Here is a 16,788-nt window from a genome sequence, read left to right as displayed (position 1 = left end):
GCTAAATTAATTCAAAGCAAAGCTTTCTCTTACCAGATGTTTAGAGGAGTCTGGCTGGATTCCTTTCAACCAGGACCCTTCCCACCAGCTCTGTGTTACATCCTTGTCTTTCAGTTGTTGTTGAAGCGATGAGCAGAGAGAAAGAGAGGCGTATTTGGGGGCATCTGTTCCCATTTTCTTATAGTTCCTGTTTTCTTTGAAAACCATCTTCAGCTGGAGTTCAGGAGACAGAAGGTCTATGGGGACAGGAAATTCCAGCAGTTCCTTTCCCAAAATGTAGATTTCTCGCTCACACCCTTTTTCTTGACAAAAAGAGGCTGCTTCACCAGATGATAGTTCATTTGATTTTGTTGACACCTGGCTGAGTCATCAGTTTGCCTTTTGTCTTGGAGGAACTGGTTTGTGCCTGCTTTTCTAACTTGGAACATGTCTCAGGGTATGTCTACACTACGGGATTATTCTGATTTTACATAAACCAGTTTTGTAAAACAGATTGTGTAAAGTCGAGTGCATGCGGCCACACTAAGCACATTAATTCGGTGGTGTGTGTCCAAGGCTAGCGTCGATTTCTGGAGCATTGCACTGTGGGTAGCTATCCCGTAGCTATTTCATATTTCCTGCAGTCTACCCTGTCCATTGGAATTATGGGTTGAGAGGCCAATGCATGATGGTGCAAAAATAGTGTCGGGGGTGATTTTGGGTAAATGTCGTCACTCATTCCTTCTTCCGTGAAAGCAACGGCAGACAATCAGTTTCGCGACCTTTTCCCTGGATTGCCCTTTGGAGGATGCCATGCATGGCAACCATGGAGTCCATTCAGCTTTTTTTTACTGTTACCGTATGTCTACTGATGTTGCTAACAGACACGGTACTGCAGCACTACACAGCAGCATTCATTTGCCTTTGCAAGATAGCAGAGACAGTTACCAGTTGTTCGTGTACCGTTCTGCTGTGCCATTGTAAATTGGCAGTGAGAAGATGGTTATCAGTTGTTCTGTGCTGTCTGCTGCTGTCATGGATGGCCCTGGCTGAGGTCGGCGGGGTGCAAAGACCAAAAATGGGAATGACTCCCCGAGTCAATCCCTCCTTTATGGTATCTAAAAATACACTCAGTCCTGCCTAGAATTGGGGCAAGTATACTAGAGAACCAGGGTACCAGAGAACCAGAGAGCACAGCCGCTCTGTGTCAGATCCCGCAGAAAATGATGAGCTACATGCCATTCTAGGGGGTGCCACTGCAACAATCCCACCGGTTGCTTCCCTGCTCCCCCTACTCTCCTGGGATACCATTGTAGTGTCCCCCGATTTTGTGTGATGAAGTAATAAAGAATGCAGGAATAAAAACACTGACTTGTTAGTGAGATTAAAATGAGGCGGAGGCAGCCTCCAGCTGCTATTTAGTCCAGGCAGTAGAGATTCTTTCTTTACACATGAAAGGGAGGGATGATGGAGCTCAGCCCCAGTTGCTGTGATGAAGACGGTTACCAGCCGTTCTGTACCATCTACTGGAATGACCGGAAGTCATTCCTATTTTTACCCAGGCGCCCCCAGCTGACCTCACCTGAGGCCAGCCAGGAGCACTCACGAGCTGATGATGGGATGGATAGCAGTCATATTGTACTGTCTGCCACCGGGGAGGATGGGGAGAGGATACTGCTGTTCACTGCCGCAGCATCGCGTCTGCCAGCAGCATGCAGTAGACATAGGGTGACATTGAAAAAGTCAAGTTCTTTCATGGGAGGGGAGGGGGGTAAATTAACGAGTTATACCCTGAACCACCCCGACAATGTGTTTGACCCTACAGGAATTGGGGAGCTCAGCCAAGAATGCAAGTACTTTTTGGAGACTGCGGGGACTGTGGATAGCTGGAGTCCTCAGGTCCCCCCTCCTCCCTCCTGAGGTCCATTTGATTCTTTGGCTTTCCGTTACGCTTGTCACGCAGCACTGTGTGTGGACTTTGTATCATGGCTGGAGATTTTTTTCAAATGCTTTGGCTTTGTCTCTAAACAGAGCTCTGATAGAACAGATTTGTCTCCCAATACAGTGATCAGTTCCAGTATCTCCGTACGGTCCATGCTGGAGCTCTTTTTGGATTGGACTGCATCGCCAGCGTTGCTGATCAGAGCTCCACGCTGGGCAAACAGGAAATGAAATTCAAAAGTTCCCGGGCTTTTCCTGTCTACCTGGCCAGTGCATCCGAGTTCAGATTGCTTTCCAGACGGTCACAGTGTGCATGTGGGATACTGGCCCGGAGGCCAATACCGTCGATTTGCGGCCACACTAACCCTAATCCGACATGGCAATACCGATTTCAGCACTACTCCTCTCGTCGGGGAGGAGTACAGAAACCGGTTTAAAGAGCCCTTTATAGCGATATAAAGGGCCTCGGTGTGTGGACGGGTGCAGCGTTAAATCGGTTTAACACTGCTTAAATCGGTTTAAACGTGTAGTGTAGACCAGGCCTCAGTCACAAACTTTCTATGTGATGTAAGTTAGATCAAAATGTTCCACGTGGTGACTGAATGTGAGCTCTTCCCTTTCTCTGTGGCTAGCATGAGATAACCTGGCCCTGATTTTCAGAAGTGCTGAACTCAATGAAGCTGCAGGTGCTCACTACCTCTGAAAAATTAATTATCTCAAGGTGAGCACTCAGGCCATCTTTACACTAGCACTTATGTTAGCAAAACTTTTGTCACTCAGGGTTGTGAAAAAACACCTCCCTGAGCGACATAAGTTTTGCCAGCACAAGTGCTGGTGTGCATAGCACTGCGTTGGCGGGAGACACTTTCCCGTAGACATACCTACCACAGCTTATAATAAAACCAGCTCAACGTCAAAGGGAGAGTTCTCTCCCATCGACATAATGCAGCTACATCAGCATTCTTACAGTGGCACAGTCATATCTGTACAGCTGTGCTGCTATAAGCTTGTAAGTGTAGACGTGGCCTCAGTCAGTGAAGCATCCAATTTAGTGGACACTTCACAAATTTTACCCTCGATCTTTCTCTGTTCCTCATCTGTCAAATGGAGATAATAGTGCTTTCTTAACTCACAGAGGTGTTTTGAAGATAAATTCATGTTTGTAAGGTACTTGGATATTATGCTGATAAGCACTGTAGAAAAGTTTATAAGGAAATAAGTTTTCACACATTTAGTAAGGGTTTGGATGGTGGACAGTAAACAAGGCTTGAAGCCTCACAGTCAGTGAGGAGGATTAAGAAATATTGAATGGGTATCATTTTAACTAAGCATTGTCTATCCTATACGTGGAATGTGGCAGATGTCCTGTGGAAAAAATATATATGGTCATATTAAAGACTTAATCACAGTTAGAGCTATGTAAAAAATTGGTTTGTTCAGTTTGCTGGCAGATTTGAGAAATGTGTTTTTGGTTTTTAAAAAAAAATGGCAAACCAATTTTTGTAAAAAAAAAAAAAAGGATTGGTCAAACAAAGCATTTAGTTTTAATATTTTTAAAGAAAATTAAAGAAAGTTTCCAAATGAAAAGTAGATTTGACACCTAAAAATAAAACCTTGAGTTTCAAATGGAACATTTTTGGAATTTTTGTTTTTTCAACTTTGACAATTCAGCAAATTCAATATGAATTTGCTACACGGTTTGGTTGATTTGAGACTACAATATTTGCTGAAATATATTGGATCAAAAAATTTCGCCCAGCACCAGTCACAAAGCAATCTAATGCAATCTAGTGTACAAACTAAGGTTATTTGTACAACCATAATTTTAGCATTTCCTGACTTTTGAGTTCTTTACACTTTGGAGCCTTATCCAAATTTTTAACTGTAGAGTTATTTAACTGAATTTAATATAAAAAATACTACCACAGATATGGCCCTTAACTTGCCAATACTCTTAACTAACTATATGTTTTTATTAGATACCTTGAATGTGCAAATAGAGGTTGTTTCCTGTGGTAAGTATAAGAAAGCGCAAAGGAATACTGTAGATATTGAAATAATCTTCAGTAAGCTTAAATTAGTTAGTTTAAGGGCTACCACTGTATAGCATTCATTATTTCACTGATGCTTTTGTGCATTCAATTTGTCTAGTCTCACATAGGCTCTCAGCTTCTGTTTTTAGCTTTGTAAGTGCATACCATATTTGTCATAGAACATAACTAAGATCGAAGCTCAATTAGCAAATGAAAGCCTTATACAGAAACTGAAATGCACAAACCCAATAACCCTTTTCAAAAAAGGTCTTTTTAATGAGCTTTGACATTTTGCCCACAGATCATCACTGGTGCTGTTTCTATGCAGTTAAGCTGAATAACTGTTTTTCTGACTGATACTTTGACTGATTCATAAGATTTGACTTTACTCCAGTGAATTAGTCATCTTATTAAGTATGTAAATATTAGTCATTAAGAACCTAAGAGAATGGTTTTATATACTTGTAGTTTTAATGGTAGACATGTCAAAATAAACACTTCTGTACCCATTATAGGATAATACAGATTTAGTTTTGTGTCCCTTGAATCTATAGTTTTGTACACTCTGGATTTTTCTGCTATCAAGTATTTCAGTCTCACCAAAGTTGCTATAATTGAGTTTGTTTGATCATGTAACCTCTATATTGCTGCTAGAGATAATAGTTTCCCAAAAGTGAGGTTCATAATAAGAGAGAGAGCACTGACTTTTAATATCTGGCAGGGGGGATAAGAAAGTGAAATACAGAAAAGTGATTTAATCTTAGTAGTGCAGTTCTGTAAAATATAATTTGTTTTTTTCCTCTAATACAGCAGAGTTTCATACTGATAACAGGCTACTGAATTAATAAATCCATTGCAACTATTGAGAGTTTTCTTTTAATAACATAACTACTGCTGAGCACTAAGAAAAGAAGAGACTACTTTTCACAGATGTTTTTTTTTTCCCTACCGGATCTGTAATTCCTCATACATAAAGAACGTAGGGAGAAATCATCCTTTGACTTCACACTGAAATTTCAAATGTATGTCATATAATTAGAATATTTTGCCTAAAAAATAATTATTCAGAACTTTCTCCCATTCATCTCATGGCACAAAACTGACAGGCAGTTGGGCATCTCTTTTCATCTTTGCAGTTAACGAGAGGTAGATGCATGTATACACAGCAGAATTGACTAAATATTATTTATTTCCATCACAAAACTAAACTGAGATAATAGAGAAGCAGTTTGATAGGTCTTTTTGTGGTGCTTCATTTGTCTGAACCTTTCTTCGACGGATACTCAAGCAGAGTCAATGAGTGAGCAAAAAATCTCCCTCTTGAATTTTTCTTCTGAACTTCCCCATTATTTCATTTCTGCCCTCATAAAGAAACTGTCTCTTCTTCTAATTCATACAGGCTCAACTCCTGAGTTTTTCCATTTCTTTGGCATCTTCAAATTCGTTGTCTCTGTAGGCCACAACAAAATCCAGGCAGCTTCTCATCAAAGTAGTAGTGGCTGTGCTGTCCATCGAATGATGGACATTTGTAATGCCTTCTTTACAAAGTTTACTTGGAACAAGATATCATGCCAAACCACAATTGAGACCAGAAATTGAAATCAGTGATCTGGTTGTGCCTCATGTCATATTCCAGCTTTGGCATTACTCAACCGTGCCAGTTCCATCAGGGCATTGTAAACCAGTCACTTGATACTTTGCTGGCCTTTTGCTGTTAATGCAGCTCTCCCAGTGAATATCACTTTGTGGTTTCACGGTCAGATTTGTAACATTGTCCATGAGGATCTTCCACTTGATAGTTGCTGCTGAAAACAGGACATATATCATTTGCAGTACTCCAAAGAGAAATTTAAAATCTAAAGAAGATGCTGCATCTGACACAATCAGGTTGAGGAAATGGCAGCCACAAGGCATGAAGGAAGCTTTTGGATTCAGCACAAGAATCCTTGCCTAGACGCCACCGTTTCTTCCCTTCATGTTCATGCCATTGTCATAGCTTTGGCCATTCTGAAGCTTTATTTTATTCTCAGTAAAATCTTTTTTTATAAACAATTCTGTTAAGCCTTTTCCAGTAGAGTCATCCACAGACTGGAAAGAGATAAAGTGTTCCTTTACTTGGATACAGCCATTCTTACTGTAAATAACATCTTTTCACTGTCCCTAATATTGGAAGTGCAGTCCATTATTACAACATACTACTTTGCTTTGCCAAACTGCATCAATATGTTATCAAGCCTTGATGCATGTTCCTTGCCATAAGGTCAGTCAATTCATTTTGAATTGTTTTGCTGCAGTAATGGTCCATAGCTGCTTTACAGACTACTCCATGTTGGTGCTCAGGCATGATGTCATCTTATTGCCCAAGGAGCTCTACCAACCCAGGAAATGACCATTATGTTCAGTGAACATCTTATTCAGTGAACCCTGGGAAGCCAAATTATTCTTTGCAAGGAAGACGGTAATTGAGATTAGATGCTCGAGCACATTCCTCCAATGCTGTGTTTCTATGGTACTTACACTCTTCAAGAACAAAGTACACTTTCACAATTACACAGTAAAACAAGGTTCACAATATCGCAGCTGGACTCTCAATCTAACTGTCAGTGCCCTGCACCTTATGTACCCGCAAGGGCATGGCTGACAAGATTCTAGGAGTTTCGAGGAAAATGTAGTTCTGAAAAAGTCTGGAAGGTTCCACGAGATTCTCCAGACCATTCTAGGAGGGTAGTGAAAATGAATCGACATATGAAATACCTGAAACAAACATTTTGTTTTCCCTTTTGTCACTAACAACAAAAATGGCACCCCAGACAGTGACCTGGGTCACCTGCCCCTAAATCTGGCTCTGAGGCACTAATACACACATTAAATATGTGAAGTCTAGCTATTTCTATAGACTGAATGACTAACAGTCAGTCTTACAGTAATCAAGTCAGTCTTACAGAAATCAAGCAGATACAGGACAAGCTTGGTTGTGGGATCAAGGACTTCTAGAAGGAGTCCACAAGCAGCTAGTAAATTCTTTGGGGACTATTTTAAAATTCACATGTACACATCCAAGAATGACCATCACTTCCGCACTAAGTGATTACAGGTTGTCACTCTTCCTGGGTGGCTTATTGTTACAATAGTTCTCCCGACAATATAGACAGTTTGGTGTAATTACTGACTAACTTCTGCAGACCTAAACTACACATATATAAACAAATCTTGTCCATCAGCTAGATATGTCTGCTGGGATGGATGAATAATGGCCACAGAAATTTCATCATTCACCATTATTTTTTACCTGCTCCTGTAGTGTACATCTATGCCTTCTTGATATTTGATTTTGACTGTAATGTTGGATGCTCTCAAGTTAAAGCTAAAGTCTTGTATCTTTGTTTTTTCCCCATACTTTTTGTGGACATTTGCCCTTCATTTAAATGGTGATAGTGGGATTTCTGTGCAATAACACCTTTACATACAGACAAAAATCTTGTTTTACCCAATGTTCAATATGGTTCCTATAAAGCAAAAGAGAAAATACAATCACTGTGGCTAGCTGAAGGTACACTTTTGTGGAGCTGTTACACTGAGGTAATTATTTTACTTCATGTTTTAGAGCTACTCAAACTTTATTTAATTGATTTGGTCCATATTGCAGGCTGTGTTGTGAAATCTCCTATTTTAGCGCTGTGTCAGTCAGTGTTGGATGAGCTGTAAAGCTTCAAGCTTATGCTCCACTGAACTAGCTTTGACACTTTTGTCTGCTGACTGGATGTGGAGTGAATACGTTGTATGAAGTTTATCACTCTACACTATTGCAATAGCTATTCTGTGTCCTTCATTTAAATTTCTTAATACCTGAATTTGTGCCTATGGAGGGTTTGTATTGAGTTTTTAATGTTTGGCTGATCTATAAGGAGGTTTTTAGGAACAGGTTAGACAGACATCTGTCAGAGGTGGTTTAGGTATACTTAATCGTGCCTCAGCAAAGATGGGTGGCCTAGATGACCTTTTGCAGTCCCCTCCAGCCCTACATTTCTATAATATTGTATATGCCAGCAAATTTTAACATAAACTGTTTTAAACTACATGGATTGTGTTTTCAAAAGCACCTATGGTGCAAAAGTCCCACACTGTGCACTACCCTGTCTCAGTAAAATCTACTGTGTATATTCTGTCATAAATGGCTGATACTGATTCTGGTGTACACTGTACTACAACATGTTTCAAAAATGTTTTAGAAGGAATTGTAGGGTACTGTATTTGAGAAGTAGTGTCTCTAACCCACCAGTATTGTCCTGGAGTCTCCAGGAATTAAAAAAATAACATTTAATTAATAACTGTCATGTGATGAAAGCTCCAGGAATATGTCCAATCAAAATTGGCAACCCTACTTAGATAACTAAAGACTATCACACTGTATGTGCATATCTCCACTTTAGTACTGAACTGTGCAGCCTTATTTTCAGAAAATATTTGCACACAGTTGACTATATATATCTGGCCGTGTGCAAGAATAGGATGAGGTTGACTTTAGTATATATTATAGAATTTGTTGTAATATGAGGTTTTCATAACAATTAACTGTGAGCTTATTTTTGTTACCCTCATTCTTATATCCATTGTTTGTATCTCTTACTTGCCTGTCCCACCCTTACATTTTATGTTCTTCAGGAAGGTACACATACAATGAATGTATAATCAAACTGACCAACAAAATTACAAAATTAATATCACTGAGATTAAAAATTGGCTCAGTGTATGTGACATTTCCTTTAAAATGGCTGTGAAATCTATGGATAAAAAAGTTCTATATACGTATAAATCACTGTTAAGGCCTAATCACATTTTCAGCAGGTCTGATTATTACATAAGCCATTTTAAAACAGTTTTAATTTGCACTAAAAGAGATTCTCAGATGAAGTCTATCCCCATAAAGATCTTAATATGAAACTCTTTGTTTTAGATTAAAGTGTGTATATATAAATACTAATACTTAATTTCCTGTGTAAACCCTGCAAACACAAATGGAAATTTTGATTCCTGGTGACTACATCAGTGCTTTCTGTACAATCTCAAAATACAGTAATGCTTTTACACAGCTACTAACAGCTAAATCTAATCCATCCGTATTTTTAGTGTGGCACGAAGATAAGAGCAGAGTATAATTTGTATTCTGCTTCCCTTCCCAACAGTAAGAGATGCTAGAAAGTTCTCTTGTCGAGCACTGCAGAAAAATCTCTTTAAGTGCTACAGTCATGTCTTAATGAGAATAACTGGATCATTGCCCTCTCCCATGTAGTTCTCCAGAACTTTCTTCCCGCCGCTGCCACCACCAGCTAGCTCTCTAGCTTATGATCTGTGTTCTATTGATTACCTAAGTCCTTGACCAACAAAGCCAGAAACTGGCTGACTGCCTAGGGGAGGGAAAGAGTATAGTGTAGGTCCTTGCCCAGTCCAATGGAAACTCCTCCACAGTATTTTTTTTAGCTCGTTTGTGTGTTCGCCGCTTTCCCCTTCCCCGCTTCCATCCATGCATAGTTAAGATAATGCATCTATGCTACACCTCTTGTGAGGGAATATACCTCACCTGCCAGTGATAAGGTCAGCAGTTACTGGAAGTTAAAGCTCAGTGCACTGCTACCTAAGCAGGAAATATTCAGGAAGGAGAGTATCGACCCAAACACGTGATGTGCTTCTAATACAACAGTGAACAGTAAAGTATCTAGCAAATTTTAATACCTGTGGAGAGAGGTGCCCAAGTACTGTCATCTGCGGAGCTATTTAGTTGATAGATTTTCCATATTACTAACTCTAAATGTGCAAAAAATCATGAGATTTATGAACCATAGTAAATGTTGGGTTTTTTTATTTGCTTTATGGTGACTCTTCTGTATTCATGTTTTCTCCACAATGAAGAAGGCAGGAAACTTTTGTTTCTCAAATGAAAGTTAAGATTCTCTTCTAATTACATGAGTCCAGGAGCTGGGGCCTTAAGAAAAACATCAAACTTCCAGCATTTGGCACCATTGGACTTTCCTTCCCAAGATGACTTCAAATTAAGCTAGTTCAATTTTTAATCATTAGCAGTAACCTAAATTGGTTTCCTAAATTATTTGCAACTGTTAAGAAAGGATTTACATTTACTAAGGATGGTAAGGACACAGATCATAAGCTAGAGAGCTAGCTGGTGGTGGCAGCGGCGGGAAGAAAGTTCTGGAGAATTACGTGGGAGAGGGCAATGATCCAGTTATTCTCATTAAGACATGATTGTAGCACTTAAAGAGATTTTCCCTATACCCTTTCCCTCCCCTAGGCAGTCAGCCAGTTTCTGGCTTTGTTGGTCAAAGACTTAGGTAATCAATAGAAAACCTTTTTCAAACAAGAATTTTATCTATATCAGTTGTATTTTATGCAGCAGACTAGCTGCCTCTGAAATCCACAGGAACAAATCCATTCTTATTTCAGAAAAGAAAAGTCTGTTTTCTGCCACATTCCTGTCTTTTAAAACTACTTTGAAAGCATTTGGCTTTAGCCCATGATTATTTCTTCCTGTGACGGGGATATATTCATTATTCATTGCAATAATTACTCTGTAATATTTAATACTGAAAGTTGTTAACACCACACAATCAGGAAATGCTTAGGAAGTGGCTGATTTAACTGTTCTATTTATATAAGTATGTGTACCCAATTAGAGTGAACAATCTTACAACCCTTACATTTTTAGTATATCTTGTTCTGTCCAAGAGGTGCATTTTCACCACATTTGTACTGAACACTCAGTGGAAATTTGAATTGCCTTTCCTCCAAAGTCACTGTACATAGATACTTTGTAGAATAACACTTTAACCCAGCATTTTAGTTGTCATTGCTATTTCCAAGGGGAGTATGCTTCAGGATTCTTCCAATGCTTTTATCACCCTGCTTCTCTGATCAAGTAAGTAATTTATTGCTGATTGCAGAACTCTCGAACTCAGCCTGGCAGCTGCAGTGTAAAACTTCTCTGATCCAGTTTTCTAGTTACTTATTTACATATTTATTTGAAATGATTTTCAGGACTGTTTGAAAACCTCTTGACATTGCAATATCCATGTTTCAAATCTTATGGTATGTTGTTTGTTCTCTTTTTATTACAGATAACAGACAAGTAACTTTGGAAAGGTCACGTTCTCGCCACAATGGAACTATCACAGCTATATGATTCCTCTGAAGCCAAAGAATTGGAGAACTATTTTACTTACTTTAAAATGCAGACCCACTGAAAAAAGTTATACATACAAACACCAGCAATGATCAGATATGAAATTTAAATGAATTCTAGTAAAGAACATACCAGAAGATAAATACACATTATGTACTTTTAAGAGCTACTGGAAAAAAGAAAAAAAACACCACTGTACTTTAGTAACACAATTATCAGGATTTGTAAACAGTGTTAAACTATAAGGTTCTATGTTATCTTGTTATCTAATGTGTTACTTGCCATTTTTAAGGTGGCAACTATCTGAAGGGACTTGAGACTTCTAGGAAATGTTCTATATGGAGCAGAATTAGAAACATGCTGAAAAAATGCTGCAACCAACAAGATCAGGTCACAGAAGGGAGACATGATTCCATCTGTGGTTCCAATTTGGACATGAAAGGAAAAATGAACAAAAATTTGCATATTAATGAATTCAGATATGAGCTGATATTGCGCACATCATAGGAGACCTATTTTGTAAGTATGAGAAAGCAGTGTATAGCCCCAATCAAGTTACTTAGAATCTTATCTCAAGTTAAAGCTTGATGGATTTAGCTATTTTGGTTGCAGTTAAACTTATCATAAATCTACAGTTTCTGTGGTTTGATGATTTATAGCTACTTATTGTTAAAAACAAAACAAAAAAAGCATAGGATTGTACCAAAGTTAAACCGTATCAATTGCATAATATGTTTTTAACTATATTTAAAGAGGTATTTTCTAATTATGCACTTATAAAATATATACTTTATGCAGATATTTTTAAGGAAAAATAATTATCATATTGTAAGTATTCTAAAATTCCTTGGCCTTTGTTTAGCTTTTAGAGACAAACTATATTATGCAGCTTTTCAGGACTGCCTCTTTCTAAGTTTTCCCTTTGTTTCTCAGGTAAAATACCCTCATTTACAGTTGGATCTCAGTGCTGGAGAGTAAGCAGATAAAAATTTGATTTTTACCCTTCAGCCCTAAGCAGCAGTGACCACAATCATTATAGCAGCCTGACCTTCCAAGGAAATGCCTCCCACTTTAAATACAAGCCCCTATACCTCAGGTGAGCTTAGTATCTGACACTGCTTATATTCTACCATTTGATGGAAAACTACAGTACAACTACCCTTACATCCCCAGCCTGAATCTGAACATGCAGCCTTGGTGGGGGTTCACTTTAACTTCTACCAACCTTTGGACTCAACAGTTATTGTTTTTATGTCATCACGAATGGAAGTCAGCATACTGTGTACATTCCACATTACAGGAAATAGTACAAAAAAAGTAGATATTCGCTCTGCAGTTGATTCAGTTTTGCCACCAAATGGGTTGTATTATCATGGAAATTATTATTCCCTGAGGATATTGGACACCTTTTTTCTGTGTTATAAACAGTGTTTGAAGAGTAGGGCAGGCACTCTATTTTCTGTGCACCAGTTGTTAATCACAGAAAAAGAGGAGCAGTCATATTTGGAAGCTGTATAACTTTGCACTACTGTTTGAACCAAAAGTCTTTATATAGTAGCTTCTTTATGCTTTGCTGGGTTAAAGACTTTCAAAGATTACCTGACTGGTCTGGGCTAAATTCTTACAGTACTGAATTCATTACAAGAAAAGGCATTGAGCCCGTTTAGGTTCTCATTGAAGTCAAATGGAAAAATTCCCGTAGAGTTAAAAGAGAGCAGGATTTTTACACATTATTACATTTCTCAACACAAACGTGACTCAAACCTAGTGAAATGCATGCTGTAAAATAATACGACTGTATCTAGTTTCCTTCTGGTAACAAAGTAAAGAGGTGTGTGTGTATTTTAGAAAAAAAACTAAAACATAATTGTCTCCCACTGTTTCAGTAAGAGGCAGTAAGAATTACATTCCATTTTGCATAAGTTGACACTGGCTTTGTATTGACGAGTCTAATTTTTTTCAAAAATTTGAAGTATTGAATTCACCCTTGTAGAAAGGTGCTCAGTGTAAAAAGGCAAAATGTAAAGGAATTAGGTCTGTAATGGCTATATATTCTAATTTATACCATCATGAAAAACTGTACTGAAGCTCAAAAGTAAGATAAACAATTTACTAGGATTTAAAGGCAGGAATGTTGAAAATAATCATTAGAACACATGTGAACTTAACCTAATAACCCACAATGGATTCTTTATACTGTAGCACTAATTGCTACAAGTACAGTTTTTTTCATTTCCTGGCATTGTGTTTTCGAAAAAGCTCTGTACTAGCAGACTGCAGATATTTAAAAACCAAATCCTAGCAAAAAGCAAATCCAAAAAAGTAACATTATCTGATATTTCTATTTTGCTACACGATCCTTTTTTCACATTTGAAACATTTATATAATTTAATGGACATATCTGTTAGAAACAAAAGTATGTTTCAAAGGAAAACTAGTTTAGAAGATAATTTATGTAAATACAGGGTGCTTCTGTTTATGAAGACTAAAAAAAATTTCTGAAATTAATGCTGGGTCACTTTGTCTTTTGATAGCTTTTCAGTCTATATGAAATTGCAGCTATTTTTAATGTTTTTATTATTGATAATTTTCATAGTTGTCACATGTTTATCTACTAATCTAGAAGGTATGTTTAGCCCAGAAGTGCAGCACCTTTTTCGAAATGGACTTGCCTTATTTTCTAGTATTAAAAAATAAAAATAAAAAAATATTTCAGTTAAATTATATTTGCACTCAGAGTAATCCCAGAAGATAAATCACCAGACCTTTTTGCACACATTAAAAACCATTTAGGGAATATTACCTAAAGTTCCTACTAATTATATTTTATTATAAATAAGTCCCTTAAGATATTACATTACACTTACCACAGCACATCGGTTTGCATTCACATTTTAAAATGTAAAAGTAACAAAGGAAAAAAACATTTTGTGATGTTATTCTGTTTACATTTCTTAGAGGTTTTTTTTTTTTAAGAGGAAATTATTTGTAACTTTAAAATGAATGAAACTACATTTGTAAGTTGATATGGAAATTTAATATTAAAGTAAAATATATATGCACATATCTGTTGCTTAAAACTACTGACAGTATGGGTCAGACTCATAAAAGCGCTAGGCATTATTTACGCAAGTTTTACAACGTTAACTCAGAAAAAAGTGCAACATATCATGTAATGTATCTAGTCTGTGATTCTGAAAATATCTTTTCCCTGCACATAAGTGACATTTGTTTTAAATGTTAACCACACCTTTGACTGGTGCTCAAGTCAAAACAAATATAATGCCTCTTAGGAAGCATTCCCAAAAATAGAGTTGCATAAGTTTGATCTGGTTTTGGACCTCGTTGGCCCATATGGCAGCAATCTACATACATTTGCCTGTTCTTATTTAAAAATGCAAACTTTACCTTGTGTTCCTTTTTATGATACAGACACACACAGAGACACACATCTGATATGATATACACACACTGTATACATTACTATGTGAAATCCACTGAAACCATTGAGTTTTTCATGGTTTCCATCCAAATCATTGTTCAGCACAGGCTTACTTAAAACTCATCCCACCATTGAAGAAGGATTGCAAAACTTGAAGAGAACCTGGCACAATTTCAAGTTGATATCTAAAGTTTTGATTGGGTGCTGATTTCATAAGGAAGTTTTGTATGGCTCTACTTGTGCACCTCTCAGCCACAGAGGACCAAACTTATACAGGGTAGATATAGTACTTCCCCGATAGAATATTATATTGCTGGTTTAAAAAACTGTAGTAGTTACAATGAAGTCAAAAGTTGTCCTTACCCTAAATTGCTAAATGTAGATCTGTATAATTTTTAGGGGCCGCAGTCTGGCAGAACTTGCACATGTTGTGCAGTTCACTCTATTCTTGAGAAAGGAATACTGTACTTGACACTGCATCTTGCACATTAAACAAGGACTTGCTTGAATTGTGCTCAGTTCTCTCCATGTTCAAACCTCTGAAAGTTCAGGCATTCTACCACCCGTTAGTAAATTAAATCACTATTTAAGAAAGGAAGTAGTAGAGACAATCCCACCTTTTATGTGCCATATTGCATTTGTGCATCTTACATAATCAAATGAGTATTCCTGAGCCACATCTCTTCTACTACACATATATTCCCTCTGCTGTAAGATGAAAAAACAAATTCCCCCAAAATGCTTTGTGTTTGCATATTCAAAAACGTATTCTTCCGTGCACAGAAAGGGGTGTTATGCATGTCTGCTGGTAAATTCTACTGAGAGAGTGAGTCTCTCTGGGTGCCACTCAGTCCTCATTGAAGTCAATGGAAAAACTTAATTGGAGTGAGATCAGGCCCTCAATACACATAACTTCCATTAGTACTCTTCTATATATATGCCACAAAATATGAACATATTATTTTACAATTTACCTTAATTCCACACACTTACCATGTACCATTCTGTGTGATTTCTGTTTTGGAGTCAGACATGTAGGATAATGTGTCTCCAGAAGCCAAAAAAATCCAAAGCAGTACAAATGAGGAAAAAAACCCAAAACTCATGCACTTGTATTTTTTAATCAGTGAATAATGCCCAACTATGTGTTTGTATATTATCTTTAAAATGTTTTTGGTGAAATTGGAGCCTGGTTTTTAATGAATACATTCTGAACACTGTAGCAAACTTATATGTTGAAGATGATTTTAAGTTCTCTAATGTTTACCTGTTTATTACTAATTGACCAATGTCAACCTGAAGCATATCTATATTACATGACATAACGGGATATGAAAGTTATTTCCTATTTTAGGGTGTTTTTTTACTCTGAGGTGTCAGATATGTTTGTTTGAATTATGGGGAATGATGTCTTCTTTTATGGATGAATTTAAAAATACAATAACTGAAAAAGATTGTATACTGTTTATTGGTGATGCCATTTTAGTTAAAAAGTAACAATAAAATGCAATCATTGAACACATTAAAATGGGTCCATATTAAACAGATTCACTATCTTGAGTCAACCGGAGACTTTTCATGATACAGATATTATAATTCAGCTAGCCAGCCATTGCTGGTATTTTCCAAGTCATTTACTTCACTCTGTCACAAAATGGCCATATTGAAATAGAAGCTTGACAGGACTTTTAGTCTATTGTGTATTATGCAACTTGATGATACTGCCATAGCATACCGAAATGACTTAACAGAATAAAGAGAGGAGATATACCGGAGAAATTCAGGACTCTCACTGCACTTCTAAGTATGCAGGAATGAATAGGATCAGCCCTGCTGATATTTTACGCAAGTCATAAAATAACCTAGTAAATTTTGCATCCATAGTAGGGAAAAGATATACCGAGGAGTAATTAAAGCCACTGGTTTATTTGATGACATATATTGCAGGCACTTATTTTATTATAGTGCAATTGTAATTATTCTAAAAGAAAAAAATTACACAGGTTTACTGGGTTAGAGATTTAACACATTAAATAAATGAAAACATCTCAATGCCTGTTGCAAATTTAAAGATTGTTTCAGTTTTGCACTGTGGTTCTTAGCTTCCTAGCACAAGACAGCCCAAATTCCAGTCACTCCCAGATATTTTGTCCTTTGTCTCAGAATGAGGCTGCATCTACCTGTGTCTCAAACTGTCAGC

At 37.3% G+C, this 16,788-nt stretch overlaps 1 protein-coding gene across 1 annotated transcript in view; it reads left to right on the top strand.

Annotated features, from left to right (window-relative positions):
* DIAPH2 (diaphanous related formin 2) overlaps positions 1-16,042 on the top strand; it is an 854,113-nt gene extending 838,071 nt beyond the window's left edge. The window contains 1 exon segment of the mRNA XM_075068735.1: positions 11,081-16,042. Coding sequence (XP_074924836.1) covers positions 11,081-11,145 — 65 coding nt within the window. The 3' untranslated portion in view covers positions 11,146-16,042.
* The last annotated feature ends 746 nt before the right edge of the window (positions 16,043-16,788 follow it).

This window comes from Chelonoidis abingdonii, chromosome 8 (genome assembly GCF_003597395.2).
Source record: "Chelonoidis abingdonii isolate Lonesome George chromosome 8, CheloAbing_2.0, whole genome shotgun sequence".
NCBI lineage: Eukaryota > Metazoa > Chordata > Testudines > Testudinidae > Chelonoidis > Chelonoidis abingdonii.
This window is presented reverse-complemented; position numbering and strand designations above follow the sequence as displayed.